This window comes from Erpetoichthys calabaricus, chromosome 15 (assembly GCF_900747795.2).
Source record: "Erpetoichthys calabaricus chromosome 15, fErpCal1.3, whole genome shotgun sequence".
Lineage (NCBI taxonomy): Eukaryota > Metazoa > Chordata > Cladistia > Polypteriformes > Polypteridae > Erpetoichthys > Erpetoichthys calabaricus.
The window spans coordinates 15,117,945-15,141,758 of NC_041408.2; the positions used below are offsets into that span (position 1 = coordinate 15,117,945).

Below are 23,814 nucleotides of genomic sequence, written 5' to 3' on the forward strand. Positions count from 1 at the left end.
TATATCACTAATTTAACTCCCATTCTGGCAATTTATAACTCTGCTCTGTCAGTTGTAACAGTCTCTTGCATGCAGTCCAGGCTTGTTGCTACTGCATGTTCTCAGGTACACAGATGGGAATGTGTAAGGTTAAAAAAATGCAAAAAGCTTGCATTAATTGGAAGATCATTGGGTAATCATAGTCTGGAACAAAGCGGGCCTTTGAATTAAAGGGCTGGTAGTATTTTAAATTTCATCCATCTATTCCATTGCGTTTTTGAGTTATCGTTGCTTACACATGCATACACACACAGACATAATTTCAAAAAAACTGTATTTTCGGACTCAGAGAGGTCTAAAACATCAAGATTCATCAAAATCTCAAGGTCATATTTTTGATGATTACTATACTTTTTCTATACTTCGTATACAAGAAGGTAAAAAACATTAAAAGCATTGCATTTCTGGGCTTGAAAAATGGCATTTTTACTAAATCTCATCTTTCTACTGTAAAACGTGCAAAATACTAAAATACAAAGTCAGACATGCAGAAAGTATAATAAAAGTACACATAAATAATACAAAAAAAAATAATAATAATGTGAACTGTACATGTACGAGTGACGCGAAGGTCACTTTTGGATTCATCAGAAACTTTTTCAGTTTCACTGACCATTTCAATCTCACTGCCTGAAGACAGATTCAGATTCACTTCGTCATCGCTGCTGATGAGAGGCTCCATTATGAGACCAGGAGAAGACACGTCTACACTGTTAACGCTCAGGCCTGACACTTACACAAGTCACGCCTAGGCCGTTGCCCGAGTAGCGCTCAGCACTAACGCTTTTAGCACACTTCTTACAGCTCAAGTCTAATGCTTAGGAGGTTACAATGAGATACAGTGATCCCTCGCTATATCGCGCTTCGCCTTTCGCGGCTTCACACTATCGCGGATTTTATATGTAAGCATATTTAAATATATATTGCGGATTTTTTGCTGGTTCGCGGATTTCTGAGGACAATGGGTCTTTTAATTTCTGGTACATGCTTCCTCAGTTGGTTTGCCCAGTTGATTTCATACAAGGGACACTATTGGCAGATGGCTGAGAAGCTACCCAACTTACTTTTCTCTCTCTCTCTCTTGCGCTGACTTTCTCTGATCCTGACGTAGGGGGTGTGAGCAGGGGGGCTGTTCGCGCACCTAGACGATACGGACACTTGTCTAAAAATAAAAATGCTGAAAGATTATCTTCACGTTGCTATCTTCTGTGCAGCTTCTTCCTGAAGCGACATGCTGCACTGCACGGTGCTTCGCATACTTAAAAGCTCGAAGGGCACGTATTGATTTTTGACTGTTTGTTTTTCTCTCTCTCTCTCTCTCTCTCTCTCTCTGCTCCTGACGGAGGGGGTGTGAGCTGCCGCCTTCAACAGCTTTGTACCAGCGGTGCTTCGCATACTTAAAAGCCAAACAGCCCTATTGATTTGTTTGCTTTCCTCTCTCTTTCTGACAGACTGTGCTCCTGACGCGCACTCCTTTGAAGAGGAAGATATGTTTGCATTCTTTTAATTGTGAGACAGAACTGTCATCTCTGTCTTGTCATGGAGCACAGTTTAAACTTTTGAAAAAGAGACAAATGTTTGTTTGCAGTGTTTGAATAACGTTCCTGTCTCTCTACAACCTCCTGTGTTTCTGCGCAAATCTGTGACCCAAGCATGACAATATAAAAATAACCATATAAACATATGGTTTCTACTTCGCGGATTTTCTTATTTCGCGGGTGGCTCTGGAACGCAACCCCCGCGATGGAGGAGGGATTACTGTATTGTTAGACATTAATGAAACAGTTATCAATCTATATGCTAATTATTACTGTGCATTAAAACATGGTTTTGGTTCAGCTTTAACTTACGTTACCTGTCATTTTGGGTGCTTTATATTATGGATTTATTTTAAAAACACTAATATTAGGACACAGTCATTTACTGTAAATGTTTGTTTTTATTATTTAGAGTGTTTGGTCTGAAAAGGAATTGAGTCTGAAGAGATCAGAAAAGGTTTGAAATGTCATTTCTTTAATTTTCCGTCACTCAGATTAAAATATTTCAGTGACAGTTAACTGTATGACAATTTAGTCATTGTTTTCTTTTTCACTTCTGACTTGCATTTACAATCCATTTTTGAAGACAGAATCCGTGTACATCTTTCTGTTTTAATGGAACTTTTGTATTATTTTACAGAGAGACAATGAGCTTTTGAAGTCAGAATTTGCTGTTCTGTATCTCAACAGCATTTATCCCCTTCTTCACTCCCAATCCCTGCCCACGGCCAAATGGGCAGATGATGATGTTGAAGCTACTCGGTGGAAGGTTATCGCAGAGTTTTTGAGACTTAACAAAGAAAAACGCGGTTCTCTGTTTTATTTGCTCTCTCCAGACTCCACCCAAGAGGCTTTTGATATATCCGAGATAACTTACGATTTTCTCAGTATGGGAAGAGAGGCGTCTGCAATAGCGTGAAAAAAATCTGAAATACGCAGAGCCATTTGGCAAAGGTCTGATTAGAAGCTGAAGTTGTTTGTGCTTTTTGAAGAAATGATAATTGCATCAGCAGTTTTACTCCTCATATTTATAAATGCTCAGTGTGAATAATTGAATTGCTCATGCATGTTGCACAAATGAAAATATGTACATATGTGAATTTATATTTGTTGCATTTCATTTTCTTTGATATCGGCATTTTGGTAAATTAAAGATTTTCTTGTTATTTTTCTACACTTGATACTTTTCATTTTTTGCTTTGCCTCACATGTCCTTTTATTATTTTGTAATGGTTCTGATTAGTGTGCTATGGTTTCCACTTTGCTCTTCTGCTATGGATTTCATTTTTCATCATTGTCTTCCCGATGCTCAAGTCATCCCACTGGCTTTAATAACCAAGGAGAAAGATACCGGCTAACACTCCCTTTTAAGGCCCTCGAGTTGAGAATTACAGCGCCAGTCTATAACAAAACTGATACATGAATACTTTCATACAACAACTACAGAATATTTTCAGTTTTATTTATTTAAGAACTATTTGAGGTGATTTAAAGACAACCTTCAAAATTGGAATGGTGAGCACAGTGTGATGGACCCCCAGGGAGCCACAGCCCCAAGTCTGAAAACCTTTTGTTAGGTCAGTTGGTGATTCCAAACTAGCTCTGTATGAGTGTGAGTTTGAGTGTGTGTGTGTGTGAATAGGCTCTGGGATAAGCCTAAATTGGATTAAGCAGGTTGGAGAATGTTACATTGCATTTACAATAATTTGATTTCCTACACAGAAGTAAGTGCATGTACAGTGTGAAAAGATTGGACAGACACAGGAAGAGGTTTGGGGGCAGCCGTCTGTATATTTGAATTAGGCTGCCAAAATTGAAAGGTTGGTTCCACAGAACAGGTCTCAACAGATTTCAGTTTAACAATAACAGGCCGGGCAGGGGAAGTGATGTCATCGGGGCAGGAAGCGGAGATGACGTTCTCGGGACCAGAAGTGACATCATCAGTCCCAGAAGTGGAAGTGACATCACTGGACCTGGAAAACAGAAGCAACATCCTCGAGTCCAAGCTAAATTTCCTGTGGTTGGTCTGCCAATGAAAAAGAGGGAGGATTAGTGCACCCTGCTGTGACGATGCGAGTTCGACTCCGTGCTCCACTTGTTGGTCTGAGAGCCCTTGAACCCAGCACTGTCAGTAATGTCACCGATGAGCTAGACAGTGAGGCAATAACAATGAGCAAGGGGATGAAGTATAAAATGTGCAAAGTGCTTTTATTAAACAAACAAATTCAAAGTGCAACAGAGCAGTGTTCAAAGTTCAATAAATCTTCCTTAAATAAATAATACATAAAAACCGTTGTGAAGTGGAGGTTAAAACCAATAGAAAAACTCTTCTAAAAACCATGAGGTAAAATAACACAGGAAGCAACATGTTAAAACCAAAAAGCCCGGTGTCTTCTGTTTAGCCTGGCGGCTCCCCTGCTACTCCCGTCTGGGCTGCTCTACAGGAGAGACGCTCTCATTGCAGCTGACCTTCTGACTACTCCTACTGCAACTGTCAGTCGCCTTTCCGATCCTTGGCTCCGGTCGGCTCCCCCTGACAGTGACCTGGGAAATCCTCCATACGGCCAAGGCTCTCACGTCGAGGACACTATGTTCCCAAGTCCTGATTCCCGCGGTCATCCATGGAGAATCATCCACCTTCCAGTCACTCCCATCCTTCATAAAACTCTGCGGGAGCGACAACAACTACTACGCCTGGGGTGTCGGCCTCACACCCAGGTTGCCTATTCAGCTGCTGCGAGCTTGTTCACTCACTCACTCGCTCACACCGGCACACTCGCCCCCTCTCCCTTCCTTACATGCTTCCTTCCTTCCTTCCTTCTAAAACCTTTGTCGTCTCTCTTTTACTTCTCCCCCTTAACCGGCTCACGCTTCTCTATATACAGGTGCTGGTCATAAAATTAGAATATCATGACAAAGTTGATTTATTTCAGTAATTCCATTCAAAAAGTGAAACCTGTATATTAGATTCATTCATTCCACACAGCTGCGGTGGGTTGGCACCCTACCCGGGATTGGTTCCTGCCTTGTGCCCTGTGTTGGCTGGGATTGGCTCTGGCAGACCCCCGTGACCCTGTGTTTGGGTTCAGCGGGTTGGAAAATGGATGGATGGATTACACACAGACTGATGTATTTCAAATGTTTATTTCTTTTAATGTTGATGATTATAACTGACAACTGATGAAAGTCCCAAATTCAGTATCTCGGAAAATTAGAATATCAATTAAGACCAATGCAAAAAAAGGACTTTTAGAAATGTTGGCCAACTGAAAGGTATGAACATGAAAAGTATGAGCATGTACAGCACTCAATATTTAGTTGGGGCTCCTTTGGCCTGGATTACTGCAGCAATGCAGCGTGGCATGGAGTCGATCAGTCTGTGGCACTGCTCAGGTGTTATGAGAGCCCATGTTGCTCTGATAGTGGCCTTCAGATCTTCTGAATTGTCGGGTCTGGTGTATTGCATCTTTCTCTTCACAATACCCCATAGATTTTCTATGGGGTTAAGGTCAGGCGAGTTTGCTGGCCAATCAAGAACAGGGATACCATGGTCCTTAAACCAGGTACTGGTAGCTTTGGCACTGTGTGCAGGTGCCAGGTCCTATTGGAAAATGAAATCTGCATCTCCATAAAGTTCGTCAGCAGCAGGAAGCATGAAGTGCTCTAAAACTTCCTGGTAGACGGCTGCGTTGACCTTGGACCTCAGAAAACGCAATGGACCAACACCAGCAGATGACATGGCACCCCAAACCATCACTGACTGTGGAAACTTTACACTGGACCTCACACAACGTGGATTCTGTGCCTCTCCTCTCTTCCTCCAGACTCTGGGACCTTGATTTCCAAAGGAAATGCAAAATTTACTTTTCATCAGAGAACATAACTTTGGACCACTCAGCAGCAGTCCAAATGCGAGACGCTTCTGATGCTGTCTCTTGTTCAAGAATGGCTTGACACAAGGAATGCGACAGCTGAACCCATGTCTTGCATACGTCTGTGCCTGGTGGTTCTTGAAGCACTGACTCCAGCTGCAGTCCACTCTTTGTGAATCTCCCCCACATTTTTGAATGGGTTTTGTTCCACAATCCTCTCCAGGGTGCAGTTATCCCTATTGCTTGTACACTTTTTTCTACCACATCTTGTCCTTCCCTTCGCCTCTCTATTAATGTGCTTGGACACAGAGCTCTGTGAACAGCCAGCCTCTTTAGCAATGACCTTTTGTGTCTTGCCCTCCTTGTGCAAGGTGTCAATGGTCGTCTTTTGGACAACTGTCAAGTCAGCAGTCTTCCCCATGATTGTGTAGCCTGCAGAGCTAGACTGAGAGACCATTTAATGTGTTTTGAGTTAATTAGCTGATTAGAGTGTGGCACCAGGTGTCTTCAATATTGAACCTTTTCACAATATTCTAATTTTCCGAGATACTGAATTTGGGACTTTCATTAGTTGTCAGTTATAATCATCGACATTAAAAGAAATAAACATTTGAAATACATCAGTCTGTGTGTAATGAATGAATCTAATATACAAGTTTCACTTTTTGAATGGAATTACTGAAATAAATCAACTTTGTCATGATATTCTAATTTTATGACCAGCACCTGTATGCAGAGAGGACATGGCAGCTGCAGCCCATTAGCCACATGAACAATCCCGGATGTGGGCAGTCCCTCACCTGTGCATTTAGGTGAGAAACGCCCACACCGCAGATTGCCCTGCGGCTCACTACAGCCACCACGCCCCCTCGCTAGCCGCAAGAGCGGTGATTATTCATTTAACAACAAACTGGCCTTTGCTGGAAGAGCTGTGGACCCATAACACCACATCTATCACCCCCTGGTCTGGCAGGGAATTATCCTTCTGTGAGCCCTTCAGCTGCCTCCCATGCGCACGTGTGTGACAACAGTAAAGCCGACCACAATTTTACATACTGCATAAAGCTCTAGTCTGTCCATTCATGATCAAACTCAAAAATGCATAAAGATCAACCAATAAAGAACTGCAATTAAACATAAAATAGCAAACTGACCTTTATGTATTGCAGCACTGGAACAAGGAAAAGAGGTAAAAAATAAGCATGTTGAAGAAAGGAAAACTCTAGGGGACCCACAGATCTTGAATAATACAGAAGACCAGCTCCTTCATTTGGTGGTCTTAACATAAAATAGGGTTGGTAGCGAGATCCTGCCTCAAGTGGAGGAGTTCAAGTATCTCGGGATCTTGTTCACGAGTGAGGGAAGAATGGAGCGTGAGATCGACAGGCGGATCGGTGCGGCATCCGCAGTAATGCGGGCGCTGCATCGGTCTGTCGTGGTGAAAAAGGAGCTGAGCCGTAAGGCAAAGCTCTCAATTTACCAGTCGATCTATGTTCCTACCCTCACCTATGGTCATGAACTATGGGTAGTGACCGAAAGAACGAGATCGCGAATACAAGCGGCTGAAATGAGTTTCCTCCGCAGGGTGTCTGGGCTTTCCCTTAAAATAGGGTGAGAAGCTCAGTCATCCGGGAGGGGCTCAGAGTAGAGCCGCTGCTCCTCCGCATCGAGAGGAGTCAGATGAGGTGGCTTGGGCATCTGATCAGGATGCCTCCTGGACGCCTCCCTGGTGAGGTGTTCCGGGCACGTCCAACCGGGAGGAGGCCCCAGGGACAGATATATATATATACAGTATATTGTGGAGATCAGCCTCGACACAGACAGGCATACATGGATGTTCAAACACCACCACACGTTTATTTACAAGTAATGTCCTAGCACACAACCCAGTGCCCCTGCACCAAGCACCCTCAGTCCAGGCCTCTCACTACAACCTGTCCTTTCTTCACCGCCTCCTCTCCTCTCCTCCGAGCTTCGTCCTCTTCCACCTGACTCCATCTGACAAATGGAGGGAGGCAGCCCCTCTTACGTCCACCCGGACATGTTCCAGGTGCCCCTTGATGAACTTCCTGCAGCACTTCCTAACCGGGTGTCCCTGGTAATGCTTCCGCCAGCACCTCCGGGTGTGGAGGAAGTGCCGACGTCCAGGGCTCCAGGGTCTTCGGGGCACCCCCTGGCGGCAGTGGCATAGCTCGGGGGGGGGGGGGGGGGGGGGGACATCTGTCCCCGGGTGCAGCATCCAGGGGGCGCCAAATTTCCCTTCCCCATTGCATTTCGGCAAACAGGAGGGGGCGCGAAATCTTCAGTTGTCCCCGGGTGCTGAAAACCCTACAGTAGTTACGCCTCTGCCTGGCGGTGGCCACGGGCCCTTATAGGGCTGAGCTTCCATGCTCAGTTCCCGTGGCCCCCCACACAAACCAGGGGGCTGCCCTCTCGTGGTCCGGAGGAGGCATAGTCCCTCTCCAAATTCTTCTCTGCGTCCTGGCTGGGCACAGCCCCCCGGCATAATATAATATATACAGTGCATCCGGAAAGTATTCACAGCGCGTCACTTTTTCCACCTTTTGTTATGTTACAGCCTTATTCCAAAATGGATTAAATTCATTTTTTGCCTCAGAATTCTACACACAACACCCCATAATGACAACATGAAAAAAGTTTACTTGAGGTTTTTGCAAATTTATTAAAAATAAAAAAACTGATCTATCTATCTAAGGGAAGATTTCAAATTAAAATGCATGTTTTTAAAGAAAAAAACTATGCAGCTCAGAAAGGATTTTATTTGTTTTGGCAACAGTTTGAACACATGAAGAAATATAGTGCTGATGTTAGTAGTACTAGGGTGCTGTACCGTGTTAGCCATTATGAATGTAGAGAAAAGCCAAGCAAAATGACACCTTTTATTGGCTAACTAGAAAGATTACAATATGCAAGCTTTCGAGGCAACTCAGGCCCCTTCTTCAGGCAAGATGTAATACAGAAACTGAAGTTTCCTATGTTTATATACACACTCTAGGACAAGAAACAACATTGGTAAAAATTTAAATGAGAGATTTTGAATGTAAAAAATTAATAGATTCATTCAGGCTAGGGTTAATTTAGCAAGAGAGAAATGAACAATGTATTGTCAAGATCTCTGGATAAGATAACTGTCCAACAAAGTCTTTTGAAGTTTGTAATGAGTTTTTGCAGAACAATGTGGGTCTGTAGACAGGTTGTCTGTCATTCTGAGAGATGTAAACAATCCTCATATCTGGCCATAAAACTCTTGTCTTTATTCAATCCATGTTGTAAAGTATTAAATTTTAGCATGAGTTTAACTTCCCATTCTTTTCTCTCTTGCTGTGTTTTGAAGTTGCCCATAAGCACTGTGACCTTAAAGTCCTTCTCACAGTGTCCATGGCTGTTGAAGTGGGCCGCCACAGGAACATCTGTGTTGCCATGTTTAATGTGGAACCTGTGTAAATTCATTCTCTGGCGGAGTGTTTGTCCAGTTTCTCCCACATAGAGTGCAGTGTCAGGACATTTCATGCAGAAAATTAGGTAGACCACATTAGATGATCTGCAGGAAAATGATCCCTTGATGTGATGTTCAAGTCGGCAGTGTGGTATAACTATACGGTCTGTATCATAGATGTGGGCACATGTTTTGCATCTTTTCTGTAGGCATGGAGATGTGCCATTTTCTGTTGGTTCACTTAGGGAGCCTCGGACAATTAATTGTTGAAGGTTTGGTGGTTGTCTGTATGCCAGGAGGGGAGGTTCAGGAAATACATTTTTCAGTGTTTGGTCATTGTTTAGTATTGGCTGAAGTTCTTTTATAATTTTTCGAAGTGTTTCAAGATGTGGGTTGTAGGTGACAACAAGGGGGATGCGATCCTTGTTGTCTTTGTTTTTATATTCCAGAAGGTTGTCTCTGGGTATGACAGTAGCTCCTCTTATTTGAGTGTCTGTTGTTTTCGGGGTGTAACCTTGTTTGATGAAATCTTGTCTGAGCTCCTGCAGTTGTTGATCACGGTCTGTTGGGTCTGAGCAAATACGATTGTACCGTATTGCTTGGCTGAAAATAATGGAGCGCCTTATATGCTTGGGGTTGAAGCTATCATTTTTCAGGTAGGTCCGTCTGTCTGTCGGTTTGTGAAAAATAGAAGTTACAAGGGTGTTGTCTTTCAGTTGAACGGTGGTGTCAAGGAAGCTGACTTCTGTTTTTGAGTAATTCAGCTTCAGCTTTATGTTGGGGTGAAAACAATTATATTCATTATGAAAATGGAGGAGGTCCTTTTCACTGGCAGTCCAGATTATGAAGATGTCATCTATGTAACGGAGATACAACATTGGTTTTACGATGCACATTGACATGAAATCTTCCTCCAATTTTGACATAAAAAGATTTGCATAGTGAGGTGCAAACCGACATCCCATTGCAGTCCCCATTTGTTGTAAGTAGCAATCCTGTCCAAAAGAGAATAGATTATGTGTCAGAGTGAATTTTATCATTTCTATTACTGACTTTGTGGGTAAATCATGTTGTTTGAGGTACATTTCACATGCCAATATGCCATCATCATGGGGGATGTTAGTGTAAAGTGCCTCAACATCCATTGTGGCCAGTAAGGTTCCCTCAGGTAAGGGGCCTAAAGCAGACAGTTTTTTTAAGAAGTCAGTGGTGTCCTGGATGTAGCTGGTTGTGTTACGGGTGAGGGGTTTAAGGATCTGCTCCACCCAACCTGAAACATTTTCTGTAAGGGAGCCAATTCCTGAGATTATAGGCTGATGTTGAAATTATATTTTTCTTCTATGGAATTAGTTAGGATATATAGCGGGTTGGGCGGCACGGTGGCGTAATGGGTAGCATTGCTGCCTCGCAGTTGGGAGACCTGGGGACCTGGGTTAGCTTCCCAGATCCCCCCTGCGTGGAGTTTGCATGTTCTCCCCATGTCCCCAGCGTGGGTTTCCTCCAGGCACTCTGGTTTCCTCCCACAGTCCAAAGACATGCAGGTTAGGTGGATTGGCAATTCTAAATTGGCCCTAGTGTGTGTGGGTGTGTTTGTGTGTGTCCTGCGGTGAGTTGGCACCCTGCCCAGGATTGGTTCCTGCCTTGTGCCCTGTGTTGGCTGGGATTGGCTCCAGCAGACCCCTGTGTTCGGATTCAGCGGGTTGGAAAATGGATGGATGGATGAATGGAATTTTATCATGGGATGTTAAACTACTCAGTGTCAAACTGGAACCAGTATGGACGTCGTAAAAATACTTTGGTTATTTATTTTATTTGCAAAGCACTTTACAAATTGTTACTTGTTAAGCGTGTTATATCTTCCTAACATGCAAATATATTTTACTGGCAAGATATATATCCATGCTTAATTACCATCATGCAATATCACACATTTATGCACAGAAAATGAAATGTAATCAATGTGAAAAGCATCAATACCCCACTTTTTCTAGCAAGGGACAATGGAGACTATAAACAACAATAACAAAATATTTTTACAGTAATAATTGCTTTTGGAAACGGGTCATCGCCGTGTCAGAAAGCAAAGCAGCTGATAATTTTAGATAAACTTAGATGGTAATGATCGATAGGAGAACTGGATATAAATCTTGCATGACTGCGTGTACTGTACGATCCATAACCTTTTTGCCATTTAATATGACAAGAAACATTTTACAAAACTTATTTATGTTCTTTAAATGATCGCCCAGGTTTGGTTTCTGCTTTTCAGTGTCGGTCGAAGCTCTCTTGGGCCCTAGGCGGAAAGGACGTTCCTCGGTGTCCGGAGCGCTGGCACCCCTCTGTGTACATAACAAGGACTTACATTACGAAGCGCGCGCCCCTTAACTTTAATAATGGATTGGCCACCTCAGACTGTAATCGCCATTCCGATTTATTTTGCGAGGGCACTTTGTGCGGCTGCCCATGTCGCCCAAACCTAAATCAATCACTGCCGCTTTGTCCCCAAAGGTTCTAAGACTGCCTCTGGTCAGCCACAACCCATCAAACTGGATAAAGTGTACGGTGAACAACCGCGGAATGAACGGATGAGTAGTCGTCAAAGGGTTACAAAATAATTACTTTCTTGACATCAATTTATTTTAAAGGGTTTTATTTACAAGCAATTAAAATACTTTGTTTTCACCCTTTAACAGGATTCCCAGCCCTGTAGTTAATTCCTGCCTCCCCTGAGTGGAGGCCCCGCCTTTGACAGTTGTATTTTGGGGCGAGAGATTCTTGTCACCCTGACATGGTGGTCCCATGATGAACAGCTACCTCCTAAAAAGTCGCACAATGTGTCCCGTAGCGTTTCTTCACATCTGTCATTCTGTGCTTCGTGTTTCACCGCACTGCGCAAGTGCACGCCAGGGTAGACGCCAAGCCCCGCCTTCAGTTTCAAGTTATTTCCAGCTCATTGACGTCGCATTTTTATTTTCTCTTTCTCTAGAGCTGCGGCGCGCTCTAGGAGGGCTTCTTTTTCTCAAAAATTTTAAAATATATTATTTTGTGGATTTTGCGTGCCTTTTTGCTTAAATTATTTCAGTATAAAAGCTGTGCTCCAGGTGAGGCTCGAACTCACAACCTCGGCATTGCTCGCAAGGACACTGCTATATAAGTACCGCGCGCTAACCGATTGCGCCACTGGAGCTTCGCTAAATGTTGGGCGTAAAAGTGTTCTTCACTGGCTGAGGTTGTACTTGAAAGTGTATTTTTTTGTATGCTGTATTTTCAAATGTTATGATTCCGTAACTGAGGGTTTCGTTTTTATTTGAAAGAAAGCCACACATTCCTAGGTATTAGCATTGTTCAGCTCATCCAGTTATTTCTTTAGGATAGACCATGTGCATTTCAGTTGCTTTACATTATTAATGTTTGAATCCGCCCGATGTATTAAAAACGCTGGTTAAACGATTTTGGGTTAAATTTAAAGTTCGTATATCAGATAACGGTCGATGCATGTACGGGCCCGTGACGTTTATCTCAGTACACAAACACGTTTTGAAATGCATCCGTCTTTACGGCATCAATCCGCCAGAAGTCGCTGTGTCTCCTTCATTCTGGTGGTTGCAAGCAATGTGAGTGTTTGCGGAGGTAGCAAGAGGCGGAAATCGTTAAGATCCGCGATTTTATTATTGAATTACGTGTTTAATTTAATCTTTTAGAACTGCTATTAAAACACAATCATCATAAAGAACAATCCTGTGAATTAAGAGAATGAAACACGCCTTATCCGAAGAAATTCTTAAATGGGACCCCGATAGCCCCTTTGCTTTGAGTGAAATCATCAACGGCAGAGTCCTAGTTTGAAACCTGAAGGCTTGGATACCGAGCACTGAATTAACGTCTACAAGACGGACTCGGAAAGATGCGTGCTTGAAAGGCGACGTTTCAGAAAACACGTAGGAATTTGGGGGTATTAGTAGGCTTTACTTATTTGTTTGCATGTAAAGGTTCTTTAAGAAAAAATGGTGTCATATGTTTAAAATAGAGATATGGTCTGTTTAAACCACCAGCATGGATATCTTACGATGACGGTAACAATTTAGTTAAATTCTTATGCTCCTAAGCTCCTTATGTGAGAGACCATGGAGAGGCTGCTGCTTCACCACCTTAGGCCACAGGTTCAACACACCCTCGACCCTCTGCAGTTTGCATATCAGGAGAAGGTGGGAGTGGAGGATGCCATCATCTACATGCTACACCGATCCCTCTCCCACTTGGACAGAGGCAGTGGTGCTGTAAGAATTATGTTTCTAGACTTCTCTAGCGCCTTCAACACAATCCAACCTCTGCTCCTTAGGGACAAGCTGACAGAGATGGGAGTAGATTCATTCCTAGTGGCATGGATTGTGGACTATCTTAAAGACAGACCTCAGTATGTGCGTCTTGGGAACTGCACGTCTGACATTGTGGTCAGAAACACAGGAGCGCCACAGGGGAATGTGCTTTCTCCGGTCCTGTTCAGCCTATATACATCGGACTTCCAATACAACTCGAAGTCCTGCCATGTGCAAAAGTTCGCTGATGACACTGCTATCGTGGGCTGCATCAGGAATGGGCTGGAGGAGGAGTATAGGAACCTCATCAAGGACTTTGTTAAATGGTGCAACTCAAACCACCTACACCTGAACACCAGCAAAACCAAGGAGCTGGTGGTGGATTTTAGGAGGCCCAGACCCCTCATTGACCCCGTGATCATCAAAGGTGACTGTGTGCAGATGGTGCAGACCTATAAATATCTGGGAGTGCAGCTGGATGATAAATTAGACTGGACTGCCAATACTGATGCGCTGTGCAAGAAAGGACAGAGCCGGTTATACTACCTTAGAAGGCTGGCGTCCTTCAACATCTGCAATAAGATGCTGCAGATGTTCTATCAGACGGTTGTGGCGAGCGCCCTCTTCTACGCAGTGGTGTGCTGGGGAGGCAGCATTAAGAGGAAAGACGCCTCACGCCTGGACAAACTGGTGAGGAAGGCAAGCTCTATTGTTGGCAGGGAGCTAGACAGTTTAACATCTGTGGCAGAGCGACGGGCGCTCAGCAGGCTCCTATCAATTATGGAGAATCCACTGCATCCACTTAATAGTATCATCTCCAGACAGAGGAGCAGCTTCAGCGACAGACTGCTGTCACCGTCCTGCTCCACTGACAGACTGAGGAGATCGTTCCTCCCCCAAACTATGCGACTCTTTAATTCCACCTGGGGGGGTAAACGTTAACATTTCACATTATACATAGTTATTGTCTGTTTTTCACCTGCATTATTATCATTCTTTAATTTAATATTATTTATTGTATCAGTATGCTGCTGCTGAAGAATGTGAATTTCCCATTGGGATTAATAAAGTATCTATCTATCTATGTATCTGTGTATCTGTCTATCTATGTATCTATGTATCTATCTGTCTATCTATCTATCTGTATATCTATTAAGGTAGTCCCATAAACATAGACATTTCATTTGGATACTAAAATAAATTGACAAGCTTAATATAAGGACATAACTCAGTAAATTGAAGTATAATGATTACCCTTAAACATATATGTAACCCATCGTAGCTAACGTATGTAAATAACGCAGTGTAACTATTCAATCAATGCACGACCTTTTTTTTCCAGGGAGAGATGGACTATGGAGAACTTTTTTAGCGTGTCAAGAGCTAAAGTCATAGATGGTGGAGAACAACATAGAACCCAATTTTCTTTTAATGCAAATGTAAGCTCATTTGGGAGACGATTATAATTTTAAATTAAATTGGCCTTTAGCAATGCATTCAAAAAACTGTAGTGCTGTTGCAGTCTTGTTGTTTTGATTAATTTTATGTTGCCACATCTGTGCATCCAATGCTTCTTCATTTTGAGGATTATTATTATTATTCTCTTGCAGCCTATGATTCCTGTCCCCATTGTAATATCAAAAAGGCAAGTTTACAGGGAGATATTATAGTCATGGGGGACTTTAATTATCCAAATATTAACTGGGATAACCTTACAGATGGCGGAGTACAAGAGCAGGAGTTTTTAGAAGTAATCAATGACTGTTTTTTAACACAGCATGTTAAAGCACCAACACGGAGTGAAGCCTGTCTGGATTTAGTATTTTGTAATAATCAGGATAGAATTGAGCGTGTAGAGGTGATTGAACCACTAGGGTCAAGTGACCATAATGTAATACAATTCTCAGTATTTTGTAAGAGTGCAGATGCAAAGACTAAAATTGTTAAGTTTAACTTTGGTAGGGCTAATTTTGAGCAGAGGCGACAAAGTATAAGTAGGATACACTGGGATAAGCTTTTAAGTGTGGAGACAGTTGAGGAGCAGTGGAATGGGTTTAAAAATGTTTTACATGTAATGCAGGACAGATACATACCTAAATTTGGAATTAATAGGAAACTAAAAAAAACTCCACGGTGGATTAATAAAGATTTAAAAAAGAAGTTGCAAAGGAAAAAACTGCTTTATAAGGCAGATAAGACTAATGACTGCAAAGTGAATTGCAGAGCGTATGAGAACATGAGAGCAACCATTACGAAGGATATCAGGAAGGCTAAAAGACAGTTGGAGAGGAATACAGCAGATAAGGTGAAAGAAGACCCTAAGAGATTCTTTCAGTATTTTAGTAGTAAAAGAACAGTCAAGGAGGAGGTCAAGTGCATCAGAAATAGTAAAGGGGAATTACAAGATACAGACAGTGAAATAGCGGATGCCTTAAACTTACATTTTTCTGAGGTGTTTACAAGTGAGCAAGTGGATAACCTCCCAGAGGTAACAGGGACTACTAAGGAGGTACTGAGGGATTTGGAAATTGTAGAGGGAGAAGTACTGCTCAGATTAAATAAGATGAAATCGAACAAATCACCAGGACCAGATAATATTTATCCTTGTGTTCTTAAGGAGGCTAGTGAGTACAGATATAAACCCTTGACGCATATTTTTATGAAGTCACTGCACACTGGAGAGATTCCGAAGGACTGGAAAATGGCAAATATCATCCCATTATATAAAAAGGGTGACGGGGCAGATCCAAGCAACTATAGGCCAGTAAGCTTAATGAGCATCACAGGGAACTTAATGGAAGGAATTATTAAGGATAAGATCGAGCAACACCTGGCAAGGACAGGAGTTATTCTAAGCAGTCAGCATGGGTTCAGAAGAGGGAGGTCGTGTTTTACTAACATGCTGGAATTCTATGAGCAAGAAAAGGATACGATCAAAGTGGAGCTTATGATATTATTTATCTGGACTTTCAGAAAGCATTTGATAAGGTGCCACATGAGAGGGTGGGCATCAAATTAAAAGAGGTGGGAGTTCAGGGTGATGTTTGTAGATGGGTGCAGAATTGGCTCAGACACAGGAAGCAGAGGGTGATGGTGTGAGGAACCTCATCAGAACTGGCCGATGTTAAGAGTGGTGTTCCACAGGGGTCAGTGCTAGGGCCGCTGCTATTTTTAATATATATAAATGATTTAGATAGGAATATAAGTAACAAGCTGGTTAAGTTTGCAGATGATACCAAGATAGGTGGATTAGCAGATAATTTGGAATCTGTTATATCATTACAGAAGGACTTGGATAGCAGGCAGGCAGATTTGTGGCAGATGAAATTTAATGTCAGTAAATGTAAGTATTACACATTGGAAGTAAAAATGTTAGGTTTGAATACACAATGGGCGGTCGGAAAATCGAGAGTACACCTTATGAGAAGGATTTAGGAGTCATAGTGGACTCTAAGCTATCGACTTCCCAACAGTGTTCAGAAGCCATTAAGAAGGCTAACAGAATGTTAGGATATATAGCGCCTTGATGTGTGGAGTACAAGTTCAAGGAGGTTCTGCTCAATATTTATAACACACTGGTGAGGCCTTATCTGCAGTACTGGGTGCAGTTTTGGTCTCCAGGCTACAAAAAGGACATAGCAGCGCTAGAAAAGGTCCAGAGTAGAGCGACTAGGCTGATTCCAGGGCTACAGGGGATGAATTATGAGGAAAGATTAAAAGAGCGGACCCTTTACCGTTTAAGCAAAAGAAGATTAAGACGTGACACGATTGAAGTGTTTAAAATTATGAAGGGAATTAGTGCAATGGATCGAGACTGTTATTTTAAAATGAGTTCATCAAGAACACGGGGACACAGTTGGAAACTTAAGGGTAAATTTCCCACAAACATTAGGGAGTTTTTCTTTACACAAAGAACGATAGAAACTTGGAATGAACTACCAAGTAGTGTAGTAGACAGTAAGATGTTAGGGACTTTCAAAACTCGACTTGATGTTTTCTTGGAAGAAATCAGTGGATAGGACTGGCGAGCTTTGTTGGGCTGAATGGCCTGTTCTCATCTAGAGTGTTCTAATGTTCTAATTTGGGATTTGGTGGGCCACCTGTAATAGTGATGGCTCATCTATAGGGATGGGAATTGATAAGATTTTCACGATTCCGATTCCATTTTCGATTCTGTTTAACAATTCGATTCTTTATCGATTCTACTATCGATTCTTATTTTTAAAAAAGGAGAACAGACGGGTCGATTAGCTTAGAACTTTGTTTTATATCTTTGAACAAGATAGAAATTTAGGAGTAGCATGACCTTACAAACCCAACAGTGAGATCTTAAGAGATCCACAGCCTACGGCTCCTCGATGGGGTGCCACGGGGTCCCCAGAAAAAAATGTGTAAATGTAAAATAATAATAAAATAAATATTCTTCTGTAGCAATAACAAAGTACAACATAAGTTATTCTGTGGCAATTACACTCTGAAGGTCAGTAGGACCACTAGGACAGAGTACATGTGTGTAAATGAGAGGGAGGTCAGTGGAATGGTGAGGATGCAGGGAGTAGAGTTGGCGAAGGTGGATGAGTTTAAATACTTGGGATCAACAGTACAGCGTAATGGGGCTTGTGGAAGAGAGGTGAAGAAGAGAGTACAGGCAGGGTGGAGTGGGTGGAGAAGAGTGTCAGGAGTGATTTGTGACAGACGGGTATCAGCAAGAGTGAAAGGGAAGGTCTACAGGACGGTAGTGAGACCAGCTATGTTATATGGGGTGGAGACGGTGACACTGACCAGAAAGCAGGAGAACAGAGCTGGAGTTGGCAGAGTTAAAGATGCTAAGATTTGCATTGGGTGTGACGAGGATGGACAGGATTAGAAATGAGGACAAGAGTGTCAGCTGAAGTTGGATGGTTGGGAGACAAAGTCAGAAAGGCGAGATTGCGTTGGTTTGGACATGTGCAGAGGAGAGATGCTGGGTATATTGAGAAAATGATACTAAGGATAGAGCTGTCAGGAAAGAGGAAAAGAGGAAGGCCTAAGAGAAGGTTTATGGATGTGGTAAGAGAGGACATGCAGGTGATGGGTGTGACAGAGCGAGATGACGAGGACAGGAAGAGATGGAGAAAGATGATCCGCTGTGGTGACCCCTAATGGGAGCAGCCAAAAGAAGAAGCAGAAGATATCTGTAGCAGTCTCCACACAGTAAATTACCATGACTAGATAGCAACAGAATTGTGCAATACCAGTGAGTTCTGATTTTAAAAGGACTCTTGCGACATACAGTATGTATAGTTACACAAGGATTTCTTAGTCTCTTTGTGTCCTGCTAGCCTACCATAGAGTAAAGAATTAATTTTATTTATTTTTTTTATAAATATTAGGAAGTTTTCTAAAGCACAAAGAGCCAACCTCATATGCAAAGAACTCTTCCTGGAATAAAATGGTGCTTTGTCAAGTAATGGTGCCAGAGAAACCCCACAAGCAAGTAAAGAACCATAAAGTCCCATTTAAAATCAGGAACCACTGGTATTGTATAAATCTGCTATTATCTTTTCATGGTTATTTATGTCTTTTACTGATCTAAATAAATAAAAGATCTTTCTGGAACCTTCTTGTAGATCACTCTTTATGGTTGTCCATATGGCATCACTCTTAAGAACTGCTCTGGCACTTTTATTTTTAAGGGTGTAGAAGGCATTTTAGGAGTTGACACAAGTATTCAAAGTTGATCGCCATAGTGGGTTTATTCAGAGAAATTTTGTTTTGGTGTCAAGTGGGGAGTTTATTTAGTGATGGCACTTGCACTTTATTCCACTACACTCAGTATCAGGCACCCCTGTTAAAGAACGCAAAAGAAAATGTACAAACATTCAAAAAAATGAATAAATAAAACCAACTGTCTGTCAGGTTCTAACAATCTTAAATCTTACATAATACAATTACTCGTTCCTCCACAGATATTAACATTACCAATATTATCACCTTATGATGACAGTTGGCGGACACTTCCCATCTAATCTAATGGAGTTTGAGAGAATCTGCAAGAAAGAATTGGACCAACTGCCTAAATCCAGGTGTGCAAAGCTTGAAGAGACTTAACCAAGAAGCAGGAATTGCTGCCAAAGTGCTGAATGAAGGGCCTGAATACTTAAATGAATGAGAGATTTCAGTTTCTGCTTTTTAATAAATTTGTAAACCTTTCTGCAAATGTGTTTTCCCTTTGTCATTATGGGTTATCAAGTGTAGTCGGAGGAGCACAAATGGCAAATTGTCCATTTAAAATTAAATCTACAACACATTAAAATGTCCAGAAAGTGAAGGGGTCTGAATGCTTTTTGAATCTACACTCTGTTTTATCAATTTAATGCTTTACTTCTGCTCCCAGTCCTCAGGTGGCCCAAGTCTGGTGTTCTGAACCCGTGACCAAGCAGCATTTCCAGCTTTTCAAACTTAGGGTTAGGGTTATGTTTCCAAACCTTAATTTAAATAAAATTAAACTAAGCCGGCGACTTGCTTTCAGCTTCAGGAGTGCAGTAATCTAAAAATTGAGCACCCCTCAAATACTGGCAGTGACTGACTTCTCTCACCAGTTGTGAGTTTGGGATCCACTACTTAGCCCGCAGTGTGTGCTCATCTTCAGTTTTAAGTCTCGTGTCAGACCACCAATCTGTACATTAAATCAGAGAGTGGCCTCCAAATCTATGCTTAAGATGCATCTGCAGTGCATTTCCCCCCACAGTTTAACAGCTAACCCTTCAGAACAGACGGCTTTGAGGTCTCATCCTAGTGTTATGTCTTAGTTCTGCATAGCACAATCCAAGGTGTGGTGGGGTGCGCTGCTTTCCCGCAGATCCAGTGTCCAGACATTAACCATGTGGAACTGGCAGGTTCTCTTAAGGTTTTCCCTTCAGGTAATTTGTTTTTCTTTTCACATTTCGAAAGACATACAGTTTGGTCCATAAATATTTGGACAGAGACAACTTTTTTCTAATTTTGGTTCTGTACGTCACCACAATGAATTTTAAATGAAACAACTCCGATGCAGTTGAAGTGCAGACTTTCAGCTTTAATTCAGTGGGGTGAACAAAACGATTGCATAAAAATGTGAGGCAACTAAAGCATTTTTTGAACACAATCCCTTCATTTCAGGGGCTCAAAAGTAATTGGACAATTGACTCAAAAAGGCTATTTCATGGGCAGGTGTGGTCAAGTCCGTCGTTATGTCATTATTAATGAAGCAGATAAAAGGCCTGGAGTTGATTTGAGGTGTGGTGCTTGCATGTGGAAGATTTTGCTGTGAGCAGACAACATGCAGTCAAAGGAGCTCTCCATGCAGGTGAAAGAAGCCATCCTTAAGCTGCAAAAACAGAAAACACCCATCCGAGAAATTGCTACAATATTACGAGTGGCAAAATCTACAGTTTGGTACATCCTGAGAAAGAAAGCAAGCACTGGTGAACTCAGCAACGCAAAAAGACCTGGACGTCCACAGAAGACAACAGTGGTGGATGATCGCAGAATCATTTCCATGGTGAAGAGAAACCCCTTCACAACAGCCAACCAAGTGAACAACACTCTCCAGGGGGTAGGCGTATCGATATCCAAGTCTACCATCAAGAGAAGACTGCATGAAAGTAAATACAGAGGGTGCACTGCAAGGTGCAAGCCACTCATAAGCCTCAAGAATAGAAAGGCTAGATTGGACTTTGCTAAAGAACATCTAAAAAAGCCAGCACAGTTCTGGACAAACATTCTTTGGACAGATGAAACCAAGATCAACCTCTACCAGAATGATGGCAAGAAAAAAGTATGGAGAAGGCGTGGAACAGCTCATTATCCAAAGCATAGCACATCATCTGTAAAACACGGTGGAGGGAGGCAGTGTGATGGCTGCCAGTGGCACTGGGACACTAGTGTTTATTGATGATGTGACACAGGACAGAAGCAGCCGAATGAATTCTGAGGTGTTCAGAGACATACTGTCTGCTCAAATCCAGCTAAATACAGCAGTCAAATTGATTGGGCGGCGTTTCATGATACAGATGGACAATGACCCAAAACATACAGCCAAAGCAACCCAGGAGTTTATTAAAGCAAAGAAGTGGAAAATTCTTGAATGGCCAAGTCAGTCACCTGATCGTAACCCAACTGAGCAGACATTTCACTTGTTGAAGACTAAACTTCAGACAGAAAGGCCCACAAACAAACAGCAACTGAAAGCCGCTGCAGTAAAGGCCTGGCAGAGCATTAAAAAGGAGGAAACCCAACATCTGGTGATGTCCAGGAGTTCAAGACTTCAGGCTGTCATTGCCAGCAAAGGGTTTTCAACCAAGTATTAGAAATGAACATTTGATTTCCAGTTATTTAATTTGTCCAATTACTTTTGAGCCCCTGAAATGAAGGGATTGTGTTCAAAAAATGCTTTAGTTGCCTCACATTTTTATGCAATCGTTTTGTTCACCCCACTGAATTAAAGCTGAAAGTCTGCACTTCAACTGCATCAGAGTTGTTTCATTTAAAATTCATTGTGGTAATGTACAGAACCAAAATTAGAAAAAAGTTGTCTCTGTCCAAATATTTATGGACCTAACTGTACTTGTTTGCTTAATTAGCAACTTGAAATTGTATTGATGTACAGTATATATGAGGATACTCAGCAATGGCCCACCACCTTCATCAGGGTTTGTTTCTGCCTTGAGTGTAATGCTGCCCTCCGTCCAGCAGCTTTAAATTCCGGGTTACCGCCCCTATGTTTTTCCACCTAGATCTATGTTTTTCTGTCCCTATCTATGTTTCTATATTTTTTCATCACAATCATGTATTTCTATTAGCACAATTCTTGAACTACAGTTTCTTGTGTACATAAACGTATTGTTTCGTATACAACCCTAACCCTAACCCGACACAGACTGACAATGGAGGCACATTAAAATCAACAATATGATTTATTTTCTTCAGCTGAGGTCCACGTCTTCCCCATATCCCTCAGCCCTAACACAGTCCCAAAACTGAAGTAAAGCACCACACAAAGTAAAGCACACTCTTCTTATTCTTCCACCACTCCTCCCAGGCATCCTCGTCCTCCTCCTCCCAACTCTAGCTCCGAGTGGTGGCCGCTGGCTCCTTTTATTAGGCACACAGAAGTGCTTCAGGTGCTTAATTGCCGAATCCTGGCTGCACTTCCGGATGTGGCGAAAATACTGCCCACAGGGGCCCAGCAGTTCCCACTGCAGCACCCCCTGACGGCACCTAATTCCAACTCTCATGAAACCCCGCGGGCAGTGGCGGGCCGTCAGGACCTGCAAGGCCTTCTCTGCTGGCCTAAAAAAATATCTGAATCACAAACTGATGTTAATTATATTTTGTCCATGAATACTTATTAAATAATTCAAAATAGTCTGTCCGCTTCCTTTCATAGCTTTTCCGATGGTTGTGCTGCGCCTGCTTCCAGACATGTATTTTCGTATTAAAGCATTTAACCAATCACGTTTCAGCCATCATTTGTTGCCAGGCATGGTTAAAGTCAAAGAAGTCTGCCAGGTGGCCTTCACAATCCGTTCTGCAGGCCCTCTAACACAAAATAAATGTCGATTAAACTGTTGCTTCAACCAATCAGATTTTGAGTTGGTGTTACTAGGGCCCTCTAGCAGGCGTACGGCAACGTCACCGTATTCAGACCCACTGATTGGATAGGATGGTGTAATATAAAAATCTGAATGAGAGCATCATGGGGCACCTAGTACACATTGGTATGTTTGGCAGTGAGCATTCCCGTGTCCACTGCTTCTGTCGAGCGGACATTTTAAGCCCTAAAGTGAATTAAAACTTATGCCAGAAATACGACAGGGCAGGTTTGACTTTCAGCATTAGCTTTAATGGCGATAGAAAGGGACTTTGTGATGGAACTGAAGCGCACGGATAATCTGTACGACAGAGTAATTGAACTGTTTCTGAGGAAAGAGAGGAAGATGGATTTTGTTTACAAATAATCCAAATTTTTGGTGAGTAAAATGTTGTGATTTTCCTAAATAATATTGCAAGTTTATGAGTTATTATTGATGTTTTTTATGTGTGTCGAGGGCTGTAGCTGCAGTAGAAAGGAACTTATTCACCCCTGGTTTGTCTATTCAATAAAGGCATTTATTGTGGCTACAGGAGTTATCTATCTAGATAGATAGATAGATAGATAGATAGATAGATAGATAGATAGATAGATAGATAGATAGATAGATAGATAGATAGATAGATAGATAGATAGATAGATAGATACTTTATTAATCCCAATGGGAAATTCACAAATCTGCGATGCAACGGCTCTTTATACTGTATTTCTGCATATTAAGATGGTTTTTATAACCATAAATTAGTTTTTGAGGGGTGGGTTGATTCAGACGGAGCACTACTGAAGGCCTAGGTGTGAAATGCACGGTCCGCCACTGCCTGCTGGAGTCCAAGGCACCACTGCAACCCAGGGAGGCTGCCATCTAGCGGCCAAGGGGAAGTATTGGGTTTCCCATGCTTGTTCCCCTGAAACTTATGCTGAAGGGGCGTCCGCCACAAGTACATCTTAACAAAAACATATCAGCTCTGTGCATCTCTAA

At 42.3% G+C, this 23,814-nt stretch overlaps 1 protein-coding gene and 1 non-coding gene across 4 annotated transcripts in view; one reads left to right on the plus strand and one right to left on the minus strand.

Annotated features, from left to right (window-relative positions):
* Positions 1-23,814, plus strand: part of nphp1 (nephronophthisis 1) — a 440,043-nt gene that overhangs the window by 60,286 nt on the left and 355,943 nt on the right. For 2 of the 3 annotated variants that reach the window (XM_028820535.2, XM_028820536.2), the window contains exons 19-20: positions 1,990-2,034; positions 2,218-2,749. In XM_028820535.2, coding sequence (XP_028676368.2) covers positions 1,990-2,034; positions 2,218-2,496 — 324 coding nt within the window. In that variant the 3' untranslated portion in view covers positions 2,497-2,749. Of the gene's footprint in view, positions 1-1,989; positions 2,035-2,217; positions 2,750-23,814 lie in introns of those variants that run through there. The other variant, XR_007933588.1, reaches the window with a different exon arrangement.
* trnai-uau (transfer RNA isoleucine (anticodon UAU)) lies at positions 12,000-12,093 on the minus strand. The gene is made up of 2 exons: positions 12,056-12,093; positions 12,000-12,035 (listed from the first exon to the last, which is right to left on the minus strand). It is a non-coding gene; the product is annotated as a tRNA-Ile (tRNA).